This window comes from Trachurus japonicus, chromosome 22 (assembly GCF_045865225.1).
Source record: "Trachurus japonicus isolate A0001 chromosome 22, Traja_1.0".
Taxonomy (NCBI): domain Eukaryota; kingdom Metazoa; phylum Chordata; class Actinopteri; order Carangiformes; family Carangidae; genus Trachurus; species Trachurus japonicus.
The window spans coordinates 25,104,389-25,121,135 of NC_140928.1; the positions used below are offsets into that span (position 1 = coordinate 25,104,389).

General features: G+C 40.9%; 1 protein-coding gene across 1 annotated transcript in view; it reads right to left on the reverse strand.

Annotated features, from left to right (window-relative positions):
- Positions 1 to 1,196: 1,196 nt before the first annotated feature.
- LOC146964126 (uncharacterized) overlaps positions 1,197 to 16,747 on the reverse strand; it is a 67,200-nt gene continuing 51,649 nt past the window's right edge. The window contains exon 12 of the mRNA XM_085767211.1: positions 1,197 to 1,897. Within this exon, the coding sequence (XP_085623337.1) occupies positions 1,769 to 1,897 (129 nt within the window). The 3' untranslated portion in view covers positions 1,197 to 1,768. The remainder of the gene's footprint in view (positions 1,898 to 16,747) is intronic.

Sequence of the window (16,747 nt, forward strand, 5' to 3'; positions counted from 1 at the left end):
CACAGAAAGAAGAACTCTTAATTAAAACATAAAGTTTTACTTTTATGATTGTACAGAACAAGATGAACATGATTTCTCGACTAATAAAGCTTTATTTCTAGATGAGCTACGAGTGTCCCCACCTGCATTTAGATAAAATCAGTTTATCAAGGAAGTTAATCCAAAGAAGTTGTTGCATTCATGGCAGCAAGACTACAGTAGACTACCTATACTTACTGACATATTCAAAATGTGAATATACAAGATTTTAAGAATTACTTCAAGTTTGGCTCCGTTTTTGGTCTCCTCCACGTCCTGATTATCATTAAACCAGCCTGCAGCTTATCAGTAAATTCTTCTTTTATTGTGTTTCCATCAACACTTGTGAGTAAATATATTGGACAGGGACAGCATAAAAACAGCACATTGGACATTTAGTAACTTAATTACCAGCAAATCCATTGTAGCTGATTAAATCCAGCCCCTGCAGCAAACACACATTCAAACCTTCATCAAATGTTAATGTTCTGATACTTTCTTTTAGCTCATGAACTTAGGAAACAGAAAAAAGAATAACAATTGGTTTACTGAATGTTACAACTAAACACATTCATGATTAATTAAGAACATTTTTACACATGTATAGTTACTGGTCAATTTGTGTTTTTGTGAATGTGTGGTTAACCTTTAAACCTGAAATATAAACAAGACACAAATGAAATCAGTGGTCGTCTACACAGCAGTGTGGAAAATACCTAAACTCTGTCATTTTCTAATCCTCTAGTGAGTCCATAGAAGCATTGTGTGTGTGTGTGTGTGCATGTGTGTGTAGGCCTGCGGGTTTCTGCAGACACACACACCTCTGTTTGCTGTAGCTCCGTACACTTTGCTCATTTGTTTCACATTGTATTAATGATGAACATCTGCCTGTGCTTCTCAGCTGATTAATGCAGATGAAACGTAGCTGATTTCACATCACACACACACACCCACACACCCACACACACACACACACACACACACACACACGATCACATATCTTTGTGGGGTCCTCTCACTGGCATATTACATTCCTTAGCCTCAAAGGCGAAGGAAAAGGCCTCAAACAGCCATTTAAACCTGCGGGGTCCCCACAAAACTGCCAACCCCCACAAGCACTGTGAAAAAAAAAACCCATACACACACCCAAACACACATACATTACACACACACACACACAAGCCCACCTCTAAGGAGTGTCCTGAAATGCATCAGTTTAACATTAAGTGATGATGGAACACAAGCAAACAGGGATTTGCAACACATGCAGACACACACACACACAGAGCTCTATAAGTGCTGTAGGAAGGGGAGAGTGGAGGTGATGGTGGGGGAGTTAGGGGGGTAGAGGGACATGGCAGGGGAACGGGTAGGGGTGGAGGGGGGGGGTCTCTTCATTTCTAGGTGATTCACGTTTGAAGAGGGCGTGCAAAATTGCTTTATGGAAAGTGGCGAGCGGCTCGGCGGGAACATTAGGTGGGAAGCAGCGGGGAGGCCTGCGTTTCATTAGGGAGCTCTACTCCGCCTTTATTACCCGGATTTGGAGTTTTATGGTTATCATTATTTGCAATAGAATTATTATTCGCATAGATCTGCTAGTCAGCTGTTTGGGTTGGGGACACTGGGACACGCCGTCTGTGTGACTGAATCTATGAGTGGTTTCTGAGGTGATCTGTACAAGGTTTGCCATTTCTTCTCCTCCCGTGCGTTTTGTGACTATGTGTGTGTGTTTGTGTGTGTGTGTTTGAGCTCAGGCTGTAGTCGTGTTGTCGGCCTCAGCGAGGGGCATCGCGGTGCGGCTGGAGAGCCCGGCGTTGGTGAGGCAGCACTGGGCGATCTCAGACTGAAGCCGTGTCTGGATCTCCATCAAGAACTCATCCTGTAGATCACACACAAGAACACAAACTTTAGAATACTCGACCAGCATCAGGATTAGGTTAATACTTAAAAGGATAGTTCAACATTTTGGCAAACTGGCCTATTGACATAATCCCTATAGTCATAGCAGTAGGTTTGTTACCTTTAATTGTCAGTGCAAGCTATTTTTAGAGCGGCGGAGCAGAGCCGCGAGCTGTTCAGAGCTACGCTACGGAGGCTTATGGAATTTCTTGGTTTCCCTCATCAAACTCATCAAATACACAATCCAACAACTCCAAAACACTCTCGTGGACAAGTTGTGACCTGCACATTCACCACACTATGAGATAATAACGGAACGTTACAAGACAGAGTTGTTTATTAGGTAAATTCATGCAAAACTGATGTGCGTTTCCATTGGGGGCAGTTTTTTCGGCAAGCAGCCTCTGCATTTGCCTTGAAAACAACTTAGTCTCGTAACATTCCATTATTATCTCATAGCGTGGTGAATGTGCAGGTCACAACTTGTTCACAAGAGTATTTTGGAGTTGTTGGATTGTGTATTTGATGAGTTTGATGAGGGAAACCAAGAAATCCCATTAGCCTCCGTAGCGTAGCTCTGAGCAGCTCACGGCTCTGCTCTGCTGTTCTAAAAATAGCTTGCACCGACAATTAAAGGTAACAAACTCCTAAGACTGTAGGGATTATGGCAATCGGCCAATTTGCCAAAATGTTGAACTATCCCTTTAAGAACCTGATAAGGGGCCAGTCGTATATAAAAACACCTGTCAGATGTGAAGAGAAGTGAACAAGATCCCCTTTGTTTTGTTTGTTGTTTGGAAATACCTTTGTAAAACCACACCTCCTCTTAGAGGGTTGAATCACCGATGGTGTTGTGTGATGTCAGAAATCACAATGTTGTTTTAGTTAGTGTTGCAGCATTTTAAATATACCTGTTATGAGACTGCGCTGAGAAACATAGAGTCCAACCTGTCATTCAGCGTATGTGAGACAAAAAGAGGTTCCACCACCATGTACTGACGTCTATCCTCTTGGTGCTCATGACAGTCAATGTCTTGGAAAACACCACAGACATCAAACTAGGTGAGTGGAGACCCCAAACTTTTTTTTTTTCTTTTTGTTAAGATAACATTACACTGTCAAAGTTAACAGTTGTGATCGGAGAATAGGCCGTCACAACATCCTGGCTTTGTTGTTGGCTCCACTGTCACATTTAGAGGTAGTAGGATCATTTTTTTCTTCATTGTGTACTGTATGGTGTGAACATAAACTGAAGCTCCACATCTGGATCTGCAGGATGCAATGTGTTAAGCCAACGTGACATGATTGGCTGGTAGCACAATAGCACAAAGAGGCTGGTGCACAGGTGTTTTCCAATAAAATGATTGGTGAGTGTATAAGCATCAACAGCTCCGGTTCCATTGTTTTATTGCAGAAATGTTTACCTCATAGTGACACTGGAGGAAATGTCATAGAGTCACTGAAATCCTCACAAAGTCCTCTCCGGAGAGCGCAGATACACAAAAATTCAATTTCAAGTTAGTTGTTGAGTTGACATCTCGGTGTGGTGAGTGTGTGGACGGACAGACTGATGTCCTCTGGTGCAGCTGCTATCAGGGCAGAGGAAAACCTCCCTGGTGATCTCCTTCCACCTCAGCTCTCATCAGTCTGAGGCGCTCCTTTTGTGATTAAATGTTGTAATATACTTTTATGGTACCCAGTTTTCGGTTAGTTATGTCCTACATTACCCAGAATCCCTGCCATTTGGTGCCTTGTGGTTGTTACAGTATGTGTGTATGACCACTTACTGACTGACATAAGAAATAAAACACACTTTTAAATGTTAATATCACATTTGGAGAACTGTGGTAAAAAAAAAAAAAAAAGTCGATCTGGGGACAAAACAGAGACCGAAAAAGAAACTGAGCACCGAGCGGAGAATAGAAGGACGGAGAAGTACAAAAGGCAGCGCGCTGACTCCTGGCTGGCTGCTGGCCGCCAGAATCACTGATGCACTTTCCCGCCTCATAAATTATCACCGTGACGACGGGTGAGATGCTGTCAGGGAAGCCCAGCATCCAAAAAAGCAACAGCAGCAGCAGCAGCAGCAGCAGCAGCAGCAGGTCTGGACAGCAGCTCAAGACACTGTCTCTTCCTCCTCTGTCATCACACTCGGCTTTGTCTCCTCCCAAACACATGGAAACGGACCACGAAGCCCAGACCAGAACTTTACCCTCATCTGTCAAACAAACACGCTGATGTAGTTCTTTTTTCGTCTTCTTTTCTTTTATCTGCTATGGCATGATAATAAAATTGATTTGGATTGAGAGTAATGTTCCTGTTTGTATAAAATATAGTTTCTGCAAATGTAGATCACACTGTGTATACTTAGGATTTGCCCCTGTTTAATTATTTAATTATGTGAATGTGTAGGATGCTATAGCAATGTGTTATATGAGGATTTTGATATAATATCTTTGGACATACCGAAGATCTGCATTGTTTTGTTTTGTTTTTCTTTTCTCATGTCTTTATTTCTAAGTCTTTTCAGTATTTATTTATTCCACTGATTGTGTTTCCTTTTTTGGAAAGGGGGGGGGGATTGAGAATGTTTTGGGGGATGATGATCTGTGGAGGCGATGAACTTTTTTTTTTTGGAATGAATTCTGAGTTGAATAAGATATTCCCTGCCTTCAACTTTTTTTTGTCATTTTTTTCTTAAACTAATTGTATATCCCCATCTGCAAAACCTTCAATAAAAAGACGTTTAAAAGAAAGAAAGAAAGAAAGAAAGAAAGAAATATAGTTCCTTTTAAAGCTGCTCTGATAACAGTTTGGTGGCTAAAGGTCAAGGTCACAGTAAGATGGTAAAACACTTTGTAGCTTTTAGTTCAGACTACAACATTCATGACCAAATGGTTCATTTTCCCAGTGATTCTGGATAAACAGATGAAACCTGGAACCAGTGTGAGCGGTGGAGGCAGACAACCCAGGGGGAGGTGATTGTAGTTAGCTCACTATTTTGGTTTTCACGGCTGAGTCCAAAACATCAGACTCACTACACCCCTGGCTACATGTAAAACAAATGAGCTTTGAAGAAAAGATTAGGAATGGGGACATTAACTTCAAAAAAAAAAGAAAGAAAAACAGGCAACAGCACTAGTTACAGTTATGGATGAAGTCGATGTAGTTGACTTCGAGACTTCAAGAAGATCATAGCTCGTAAAATGAATGAGGAAAATGTTAATTGCTTCTCGCAACAACTATCAGGAATGCAAATAACCTCGGTGGAACAAAAGCATCGCTCTCTACCCTGCAGAAACAGGCTGACGTGGACACAGTCATTCAGTCTCATCCTTTAGATGCTGCATCCCAAAACATCTGCATCCGCTTGTGTAACTGTGGCGCGACTACCGTCCCATCATGTCAAAGGCTTTACGGGGTTTTTTTGTCTATATTTGTTGCCGTGTCCTCGTCCTCCTCCGTCTCGCCACCATTTCACCAGACAAACACAATAAACTTGCTGCTAAGGGCTCTGTGCGCCCATATGGTAGACAACCCAACCACGCAGCCATTGGGTCTGGCTGCAGGTTGTTGTTTTTTTGAACAGTCTTCCTGCCACCTGCTTTCATATCTTTACAGACACAGGTTTGGACATAATGAGGGAAAAAAAACAGGACAGACGTACAAGGAAACAAATGAGGTTTTATTTGAAACTATGAAATTCTCTATTAGAAGTGCATCTTCAGAAAAACTGAAACAATTTGTATCTCATGAAAGAATATGAATTTTGCGAGACAGCTGCTCAAAAAACAACAGGGAAATACAACTAGGACAGGTGCACATCCAACTCCCAGAGCTTTCCATGCCAAGGCCCCCTGAATAGCATTAACTTCTGGGGACCTATTTTGCAAGTCCACTGACAATACGATGAAATACGTAAAGAAACTTTAGTTTTTAAATGTATTTTTTCATTACATTATATTATATTGATTATTTTTTGCAGCAGAGCATCTTGGTATCAGGTGCAAACTGCCAGATCAACACTGGTCAACAGTTTATGACATTACAAATTATGTTTTTGACTGGCAGGTCATTTGAAATATTTGATTTCAATATGTTATATTAAATCAGATTTTATATTAATGCATACAAAATAAATTCAATTTAATTTTGCTATGTGTATTTTTTTCTCATCTTCCCTTACAATTTGCAGAGGACCCCTTAGTGCCCCCTGGTTGCCCCCACTTTGAAAACCACTGTACGGGAGCTGCTCTTTGTGATCTTTGTGAGAATAGTAATAGCGAGTTTAGCTTTGGTCTTTTGGCAATGGAACATGACGCCACTAAAGTGTTGGATATTTCTTCTCTAAAGAACAAAATCACATCTAAGAGGGAGAGAACAGGACTTGCCCTGATCAGGTCGACACAAACATCAACTCCTGGATGCACAACAACCTCATGAGGTGATAAAATTTCATACTGCCACTTCCCCTCTATAAACTCTCCATTATAAATTAGTACTACAACTATACCACTGTACTTTGATAACACGAAAAATTCTTCTTGCTGTGTCATTAAATGTGATGTAACCCTCCAAAATAAAAGCGTTTAAAACCGCTCCAGCTGTCTTAAAATTTGTTCCGGGTCTGATCCTTAATTAAAGTCTTTGAAGCTACAGCTCGAGTCCTGCTCCTCTCTCTTCCCCTTCCTCCCTCCTTTCTCTTCACCTCTCCCTCCTCCCCTCCCTCCCTTCCTCCCTCGCTCCCTCCCTCCTCAGTGGCGGTGGTCTGCAGCAGAGCAGTTAATAAAGAGATTGATTATCGGCCTGTCAGGAAGTGACAGTTGGACAGGGCTGCTCTGCATGAATGACAGAGGGCATGCTCACCACGCAGCAGCCTGCCTGACATACACACCCACACACACACACACACACACACACACACACACACCCCCGCACACAGATGCCTTTGCCAACACAGGGGTAGGTGAGGTGGTGGAGGAGGATGGGAGGGGGGGCTGGATGGGTGAGACGCGGGCATGTGGAGAACAGCAAAGCAACTTTCTGCTGCCGGAAGAGGTGTGTGTGTGTGTGTGTGTGTGTGTGTGTGTGTGTGTTAGCGGTGGTGGGGGTCAGAGTTCACAGCAAGGGACAATCCTCATTATTAAACAGAGTGAACATTGTATGTAAACATGTTTATTTCTGATGTAAAGTTGGACATTTTAACATGGGAGTCTATGGAGACTTCCTCAGTGTTGGAGACACACTCTAGTGGTCAGTGGAGGAACTGCAGGTATCGACACTTCACTGTTGGCTTTGTTCTTCAGCCTCTGGAGTTTGGAGCTTGGCTACGACACCTTTATATGGTGATAATTGTAAGTGTTGTTTTCTCAGCTCGTGGACAAAAAGTCACTGACTTAATGACTTCATGACACTTTGCTACTTGCATTTGCATTGACTGTTATTCCATCATTATCACTTGCGGCTGGTGATCAGCTTGTTACATAAGTACACATAATCTATAATGATGATTTTTTAATGCAAATTTGTGCCTCTGCATATCATGGAGCCTAGTTTTTTAAAGTATCTTTAAAATACTTCCATCCCTCTCATAGGATGTTTTATCTTAAACCAGCTTTTTAACATGCTAATATGAGAAAGGAAAATACATTCTAAACTAATCCATTATGAAGAAATCCGCATTTTCATGAACACAATCTAATATCAGCACTCACAATATTGTCTGAAATGATGAAAAGATTCATTTGATTGCTGTCTTTCTTTACATTATCTTTTGTTTGTGAGGCCCCGGAGAGATCTTAACAATAGGAGGACCAGTTCATGTTACCAGACTTTGCCCCAAGAACACAATTTGTACCAAGTTATAGCTGCTTCAGTAGAACTGGTAAAGTCAGACTTGCTTCCACTTCTTTCCCCCAGAATCTCGTGAATAGGAGATGTATCCTCCACACACAACCCCTGAATGAAGCATTAAAGGTCAGAGGTGATGTCTGTTTGTAAAATGCATCTCAGCAAATCTATTGAAAAGACAAAAGCATCACTGAATGGTGCTTCATACTTGTTGTTGGCTCAGAAATCCTGATATATCTCCTTCCACTGAGCCACTCAACTCCACTGTCGTCCAGAACTATTAAAAACACATCAGTGAACCACACTGTTGCACCGCATGATGCCCCAGCAAACAGCCTGGGCCAAATATGGATCCACTGTAACACAGCCAGAAAATGTAATAATGAAAACCAAGTGGAATCAGCCTTTAACTGATGTGATGTGCACATATGTTGGAGAGACGACAAAGTAAATAGTAAAAGAGGACAAGTCCAGCCAGACATGAGTTTTTTTTGTAATTAATATTTTTTTTGCTGCAAATCACTTATGTGTTAAACATTAACTTTGTCAAAGTGCGGAGACACGAGGGATTCATTAACTCAGTCACATCATGAACACGACTCTGGTCCAGTCATGTTTCAGCCTCATGAGAAAACACCTGTGACACCATGAGGTGAGAGCTGCACATGCACATGCTGCACTGCTGACAGCTCAAAATGTGACGAGCGCAGAGAGAAACAGACAGCGAACCAGTCTCATATGAGCTCAGTAGTTCTCCAGCAGAAAGAACATTATCAGCTGCTGCTTGGTGTTCTTGAATGCAACGCAGTTCAAACTGACAATGATTATCAGCAATTACAAAAGGGGCCATATCGATAACCTCTGTCATCCTTTCCTTGAATAGAATATTGTCAAGGGCCAAAAATGACTTCTGTGGCCATTGTTAAAAGTGGTTTTACATGTGTTTAGGACACAGTTGTGACACTCACACAATAATCTAAAGGTTCATATTTCAGGGCTCAACTCCTGATTTACTTTCCCCTCATTTTAATGCACTTTTTTGAGTTTACAAAGAAAACGTTAAAGGTCCCATATAGTACAGAGGTAGTGCATTGTTTAGTTATAAATCAAGTTTAGGTTCTGTATTAATAATAATGTGAAAGTATCAAAGTCTCGGTCCACAGAGAAATGCACACACCTGTATTCAGAAACTGAGCCTTAAAATCAGCCGTCAGGACATATGTGACTTTGTGATGTCACAACGAAGCAGCCACTGCTCTGAGCTATGTGCGCCAAGCCCCGCCCACCTGGATCCACTATTAGACTCTGCAGGATTTGGTTTATCTGGGTGTTTTACCTGAAATCTGCTCTGTTTTTATTGGGTCACTAAGGGAATTGTCAGCCAATCAGGGGCTCAGAGCCAGAGAGAGGTGATGTAAAACTACAATGGGCTGGTTTTTGGTTCTTAAACCACAAAAGTATCTTCTTATGGACCAACATTTCAATTTCAACACAATAAAAATATAAAATACGGAGCTTTAATGATTAATCTGAGTCTCATTGAATTCAACAGAAGTTATTTCAGTGTCAGTCTTTCATTATTGACTCTTACCATTAATACTATTCTAGCATTTAGCTCTCTCTTGGAGATCATAATGTGTAAAAATCACCACACATCTCACGGGAATGTCATGTCTTAATATCTTCTTTTTTTAATACAAGCCCTAGAGGTGCCAGACTATCAGCACAATATACATGTAGTTTGCACTTGATCAGCTAATGGAACAATCAATACCTCTAGATTGAATAAGCGGACTCCTGAGCCTGGAATCAAGACTTTTTTTTTCTTATACCAACACAGAGGAGGAAGAGAGTGTTTCACACCCCGAGAGGAGGAATAAGAGTGGGGGAGAAGGCGGCGGAGGAGGAGTAGGAGGAGGCGGAGGAGGAGGAGACGCAGATGGACAAGTGCTTTTACGGTTGAGTCTTCCTCTGGCTCGGTGCCACGGCCACAGACTCTCTTTGTTTGCCAGGCTACTAAACTAATAGAGATAAAGGCAGGTTCCTGCTGGCCCTGAATTAGAAAGTCATTAAGAAATATAAACACACATGGGAGCACGCACACACACACTCCCACAACACACACACATACAGCGGATATACACACATGTACATACAAAAAATGCAAAGGCACTGGAGCAAGCATGCACAAAAACAGACTGTAAGTTTGATCCATTTCCGCCTCTGCAACAGCAATACACACTCACTCACACACACACCAACACATACACACTGACAATGCTGACAATCCAAACAAACTTGTGTTTCCCGACTCAGTCCCTTTTTGTCACTACACAATAATACTCCTCTTCACATTCTTCTCTATTTTCTGCCATCTCTAGATTCTAATGTGTGTCAGGGCCTGCGTTTGACTGGTTGTCGTGTGTGTGCGGTTTATTATCATTATTATCACCATTAACACCTATTAGAAAATATGTCATAGGTGGAAAAAAAAGGTAAAAGAAGAAATTCTTATGTTTATAGAATACAATAAACAATATGAAATGAATAGAAAGCTAAGTAAGTAAATGCTGCTAAATGTCATCTACGCAGCTCTTGACTAACACTCAAACTCATAAGCATTAGTAAATAAACTGCTGCTGGTTGTGAGCTGCTACTTTAAATCAAACAAACTCACAATTTAATATAAAGCACAGTAATTTCCAAGAGCAGCTGCTCACTGTAATGTTTATTTTTGTGTTGGACTGAGTGGCCCAACTGTTAAGAACACGAGTCGGTGTCGACTTGTGTTCTTAACAGTTTCATGACAATAATGGAGGAAGAAGCCACAGTAAAATTAGAACAATCAGTAGTGACTTTTTTTTTTAATCAGCATTTTTAAAAGCCGGTGCATATTCTCATTTGTCCAGGTCATAGTATTTCAAAGGAGGTTAAATCGAAAGCAACTGGACTTAGTTATTTGTCTAGGAAGGTGTTTCACCTCTCATCCATTTTTAAACAAATCAAACCCAAAATCAATTCCAGCTCACTTCATTCTTATGTTTATCAGCTTATAAAAAAAGAAATGAACAAAACACCCTGGCATGTCAGGTAAACAAGGCCTTATACTCTGCAGCTAAACCCTAATTCCAACAACAACAACACATTTGGGATGTTGTGATTTGAGAAGTCTCCCTCCTCCCTGACGCTTGATATTTCCACGAGGGATCACCACAGCCTCTCTCTCTCTCTCTCTGCTGTCTCAACATTAGTTAAGATGGCTGCACGGTGGCTGCTGGGAACCAGCGATTAAAGCTCTCCAAAGTGCACACGGCTTAAGCTAGCTCATTTGTTAGCCCCTGCAATTCCCGAGGAGGAGCAAACAACCTGCAAACAGACAGAGCCACCGTTCAATTACCCAAAGTCAGTCAGTCAGTCAGTCAGTCAGTCAGGGTCCTGGTTCAGCGCTGACCCGGCTAGCGCACTGAAAACACACGGCGAAAGGTCAGCAAGGTTCAAACTCAAGCTGCTACATTAGCAGGGTGCGAGTTTTTTTAAATCTGGTAAATGTCAAATGACGTCGTAATTTGAAAAATCAGAGAGATAAAGCAATAGAAAAGGGAGGGAAGATGGTGTTTTTTGTTCAAGAAGAACATGCACAGGTTCAGAGGGAGATCAGATCTACACACACACACACACACACACACACACACACACACACACAGAGAGAGACAATACCTGCGTCTAAACCCGGGCTCAGAGAGCATTAAAATGTGTTCATAAAAGAGGAAGAAAACAGCATATGGAAGCCCCAGCAGACGCATTCTTATTTCTATCTGTGAAAAATTCATTACGCATTCTCACAATGAGTGTGTGTGAGAATTTGCCGTTTGTTCTCGTCTCCAGCTAAACAAAGGCACATGTGCTCGTTTTCAGAGCGGGATGCAGCGCGGCCTGATTTCAAAGGCACAACTTGAAAGACGACAGACAGCTATTTACAATATTTATACATTTAGGATGCTGATACTATGCATATTACTTGTCTGTCTTCCACTGTGTGTGTGTGTGTGTGTGTGTGTGTGTGTGAGGCGACAACAGTGGGGAAGGGAGTCGCTGATGAAAAAAGGTTACTTTGGAAATTCTCTGATAATTGGTGCCTTAAAAGGAGCTCATTTTTAACTATGTCACCACGACTGCTCGATGACAATTAATCTGTTTGCGGCTGCTTCCTTGGCATCTGTGCCAATTACTTTATATGCTAATATATGTAAATGACATCTCAGATGCCAGTTTCAAGTATCATGCGAGTGGTGTATTGTGTCTTTTTTTTTTTTTTTTTTTTTAGTCATACTGTTGAGGCTCATCAACAATGCAGCTACTTTAAATTTGGAGGTATGTTAAGTTATGAATTTCCTCCCATTTCCTTACGTGTAAAATAATAAATGAAAACCATGATTATTTCTGAGTTGGACTTTTGTCAGGGGCACAGGCTTTTTAAATAATAGTTACGATATATATCAATTTATACAATAAAAACCAAAAAATGCAAAGCTTAAATATATATATTGTCCTTATGTCATAAGAGGACGCTGAACTCCTTTCAAAAGCACAGTGTGTTTTCTGTTAAATAACAATCAATAACAGTAGAACATCACTCTGTGGAGAATAGTTTGAGGTCGTACTGCTGGATGAATAAAATACCCATAACAACCTTAAATATAAGCATTAGTTAAATGTCAAGACTCATTTATTCATAGTTTATGCACAATACATAAATCTTTAATCGAGTCGGTTGTGTTTTAAATATCGTGTGTGATGTGATGTGCTGTACGTGGATTGAACGACTCACATGTGAACAGATGCGGGCTGAATATTTGCTCTTATATTTTCTTTTTCACCAGAGTGACACAGTTTTGCCACGTCACACTCTCATCGCACCCTAAGTCAGAGAAATGGAAAACACACAAGAGATCACACACCAGTGGCTGCGTTGCGTTCAAGTGATGGGGATTTCTAATTTCTAAAAATAATAAATAATAATAATTAAAACCAAAGATGCTACCTGTTAATATACCCAACCAAGGAATGATGAATGATAAAATAATGAGAAAGAGAAGAAAAAAATGTTGAAAAAAGTGATTGAAAAAGAAAACTTTGCTAAAATAAAATCCAGTTGGAAAAAAAAACAAAAAAAAACTGAAGATGTCAATCGGTGAATGTGTGCAGCTGTGGACACGTTTTGATCAGCACCATTGTGTGTAACAGACAATCAGCTCTGTGAGGGAGCTGCAGTACATTTCCTCTGCAATACATTGATGGTTAAACGCTTCCACTCTGTGCAGAACAAGCATTAAGTCGCTCAGCTGCTTCCCCCCCGTGTCAGGGAACTCAAACACCTCTTACTGTACAGATTCAGCCTGTCATTCAGCCGACGTGGAATAATGCTGAGTAAATGTTAATGAAAGCACTTTGAGCCCTTTTCTCTCCCTATAAATGGCACTAATTACCAGCGTGTCCTCCGTCGACACGCTCCTCCATTGTTCCTTCTCCTCCTCGTCTCTGTCCTCTGCTCCCTCCATCACTCCGACTGAAGATGTCACTGTTGTATACCAAATATCTGCTCTGGAAACTTGTGTGTGATGTGTGTGTGAGTTTATGTGTGTGTGTGTGTGTGTGAGATGAGAGAATATGTTTTCATGTTCATCAGCAAGAAACAAAGCTATGTTGTTGTATTTAAGGCGTTTGACTGTGGAGTTTTGACAATGCGGGGGGTACAGCAGACACCCAAACAAAAAGTGAAATCCAATAGAATTAATCCAGCTGGCTGATCTTTAAATAAGAGATAAACACGTTCATTTAAATGTAATACAACTAAATTACATTTTGGAATTTTTCCTGTTGAGCAAATAAAGCTCGGGGTGCGTTAAAGTGCAGTTCTCAGGGTATGAAAAATGTCACTTTTCATAGCCTTATTTTTTGTCTAAATTTAAAATCCTTAAAAAAAACACATTTATTTTGCACAGTGGTGTCACATTCAACGCGGCCTCTGAAAATACAGAAATAATGGGTTATATTGCCGAGCTTAAGTATTCATTACAACAATTATGGAAATGACGGCTGGTGTTTAAAGGGCGGGAGGTTGGTGCGGCGCTCAGCTTTAACATACACCAGCGTTGTTATCGCGGCTGCCGTCTAACTGTACGCGTGGAGGTGAGGCGAGAAGGGTGGTGGGGGGCGGGAGCTAGGAAGGGAGGGGTGGAGGGTTTCTGGGTAATTACAACATCAACATATTTAGAAGTTATGATTTGATAATCACACTGAGGAGAAGAGGGGAGAGGTCAGAGCAGTGGGAAAAAAAAAATTCTGACCCTGAATACAGAAATAAAAACACACACACCTACAGTATACACAATCTTACTGTGCAGCAATTTATTCCTGTCTGTGTATTTAAATAGATTTCATATTATACAGTACTGTAAGTGATGTGGCTGGTTGTGTATGGTTTTTTCCCCACAACTTGACACATAAGTGCAGTATTTCAGAGCATCCAGGACGTGATGGTGAAGAGAGTGTTGTGTTCAGGAGCAACACTACATATGATGCAGTGATTTTTCTTTTTTTCTATTTTGTGTGTGTGTATGTGAGATTATGGGGTATACTCTTACATTTTCATGAATGAATCTGAGTATAAAACACACCCTGGTTCCATTTAAAATGCGTAAACTTGGCTGAGTTTTTATTTCCCTTGCTTCTCAAAAAAAAAAAGAAAAAGAAAAAGAAAATAATTTTCCTTTTTTAAACATACAAAAAAAAAACCATTTGTCCGTCCATTATCAGAAACCAAATCCAAACCTGTGCAGTCTGACTTGAAGATATTTTGGTGGCTGATTTCACAGCGTTATCCGTCCGTCCTAATCGTGGCTGCAAAACTGAGCCATGTCAAGTCAAGTCGCTTTTTATTTCCATAGCTCTGAATCACAACAGAAGTTGGAGCAGGTCTTGACTTTCTCTTTATAATATTTACAGACACTAACAATTCCCACCAGAGAGGAACAAGCCTCAAGCTGTGAGCTGCTCACCTGAAAATACTTCCTGCTAATCCCATTTCCCAATATTTGAGTAACTTTTGACAATAAAAACTACAATGACCAGAAAATTCCATTTTACAATATCCTTTTTAAAAAATAGAAACTCTGTTGTATATTAAGTGAGTTAAAAAGAAAAAAAAAAAAAAGAAAAAGATTTCTATTCTCAGTTGGAGCCAATGGGCGGAGAGCTGAGAGGAGGGACATACCTTCTCACATGCATACCTTCTAATTAGATACAACAGTGAAGAGAAACAGGAAAGCAGGGAGAGAGACCTGGGAAATGAAGAGGGTCTCCACCTGGAGTCGAACCAGCGATCATGGAACTGGAGTCGAACCAGCGATCATGGAACATACTCTAACCACTCAACTACCAGGCTCCCTGAAAGTATAGGTCCAATAATTATACACAATAACTTACTGGGTCTTTCTCTATGTGGTCTGACAATGTTTCACACACACACACACACACAGATAACCTGGGCTTGTGAGAACCCTGAGGGTGTGTGCGTGTGTGTGTGCGTGTGTGGCGGTTGTTGTGTTTCATGACTTTGAAACTGTAAATCAGATCTGAGTTTATTTACCTTACTTGACTTGACAGAACTCTGGTATTAAGTCATATTAAACAGAGACTGGACTGGACACTGGAGAGTTAATCCATCTATTACCAACTACAGTGAAGTGTCTCATGCAAATAAAACACATTAATTGACTAGATACTGTAAATATATTGGATTAAATGTGGCATCTTATTTTGAACATAAATTAAATAAAATGAAGCTGTCCTATGACAGAGGTGGAAGTGGATTTAAAATTAAATATATTATGCGTTAGAGTCACTGAGGTCCTCAGTAACAGGTCTTTACATCTGTTAGTCAGTGATCAGTCATCATCTCCCAAACCCCTGACCATACAGTGCCCCCCAACTATCACTAGAACACACACACACACACACACACACACACACACACACACACCCTCTTCCCTTCATGTGTCTCTCTCTCCTCCCTGTATTTATCAGGCTGTGTGGCTTTCTAATCCCTCTCTTTAGAAGCGGTGTGTGAAAGCTAACACTCCATGTGATTATGGAGGACCCTAGGCTGCTGATTATCTGGAGAGACCACCACAGAGACCCCCGGCCACGCTCTCCCAAGCCAGAGCTGCTTTAATTCTGCTTAACTGATCTTCACTTCACGTTGCCTAAATGAAAACAGGTAAAAAAAATAAAAAATAAAAAAAATAGAATAAAAAATAAACTTGGTGAGACTCTGTGGTTGTTCTGGCTCCAGGAGGTTACACTGCATCTTTTGGATGCTGTTGACAAATTTGACAGGTTCCCAATTGGAAACATGCTTCATCTGCTTCTATGGCTGGGAAAGTCAAACAGCTGAGGTCATCTCCACATTCCTACACTTGAATGCATCTCTTCTGCTATGATTTTGCATCAAATATTTAGTCTGAAAACTTTTAACCTGAAAACAGGTTAAAAAATGACATCATCACCTTAGGTAAAGGGGGGCATTTTACACTGGAATCTCTGGGGACTGACACTGACTGTTGGAGACACACTCCAGGGGTCAGTTGAGGAACTGTAGTTTGTTGTGCTTAAACCACCAGTCTGTGACTGAATATCAATGCTGCGTTCAAGACAACTCAGAAGTAACCGAGAAGTCTGAAATTTCCTACTTCCGACATGGTAGCGTTCACGCTACAAGATGGAGGAGAAAAACATGGATGCCCCAAACAAGTTTGGCATATTTTGGCTGATTGCAGAACATGAAAAAAGCAGATGAAGATGTGTGAAAACATCGACAGATAACTTTGGTTTCCATTTAATTCCTACCATTAATGATTAACGTTGCTGTAATGGAGCTCTGAGATGATACCTGCATTTCCGACACATAATTTCTGAGTTT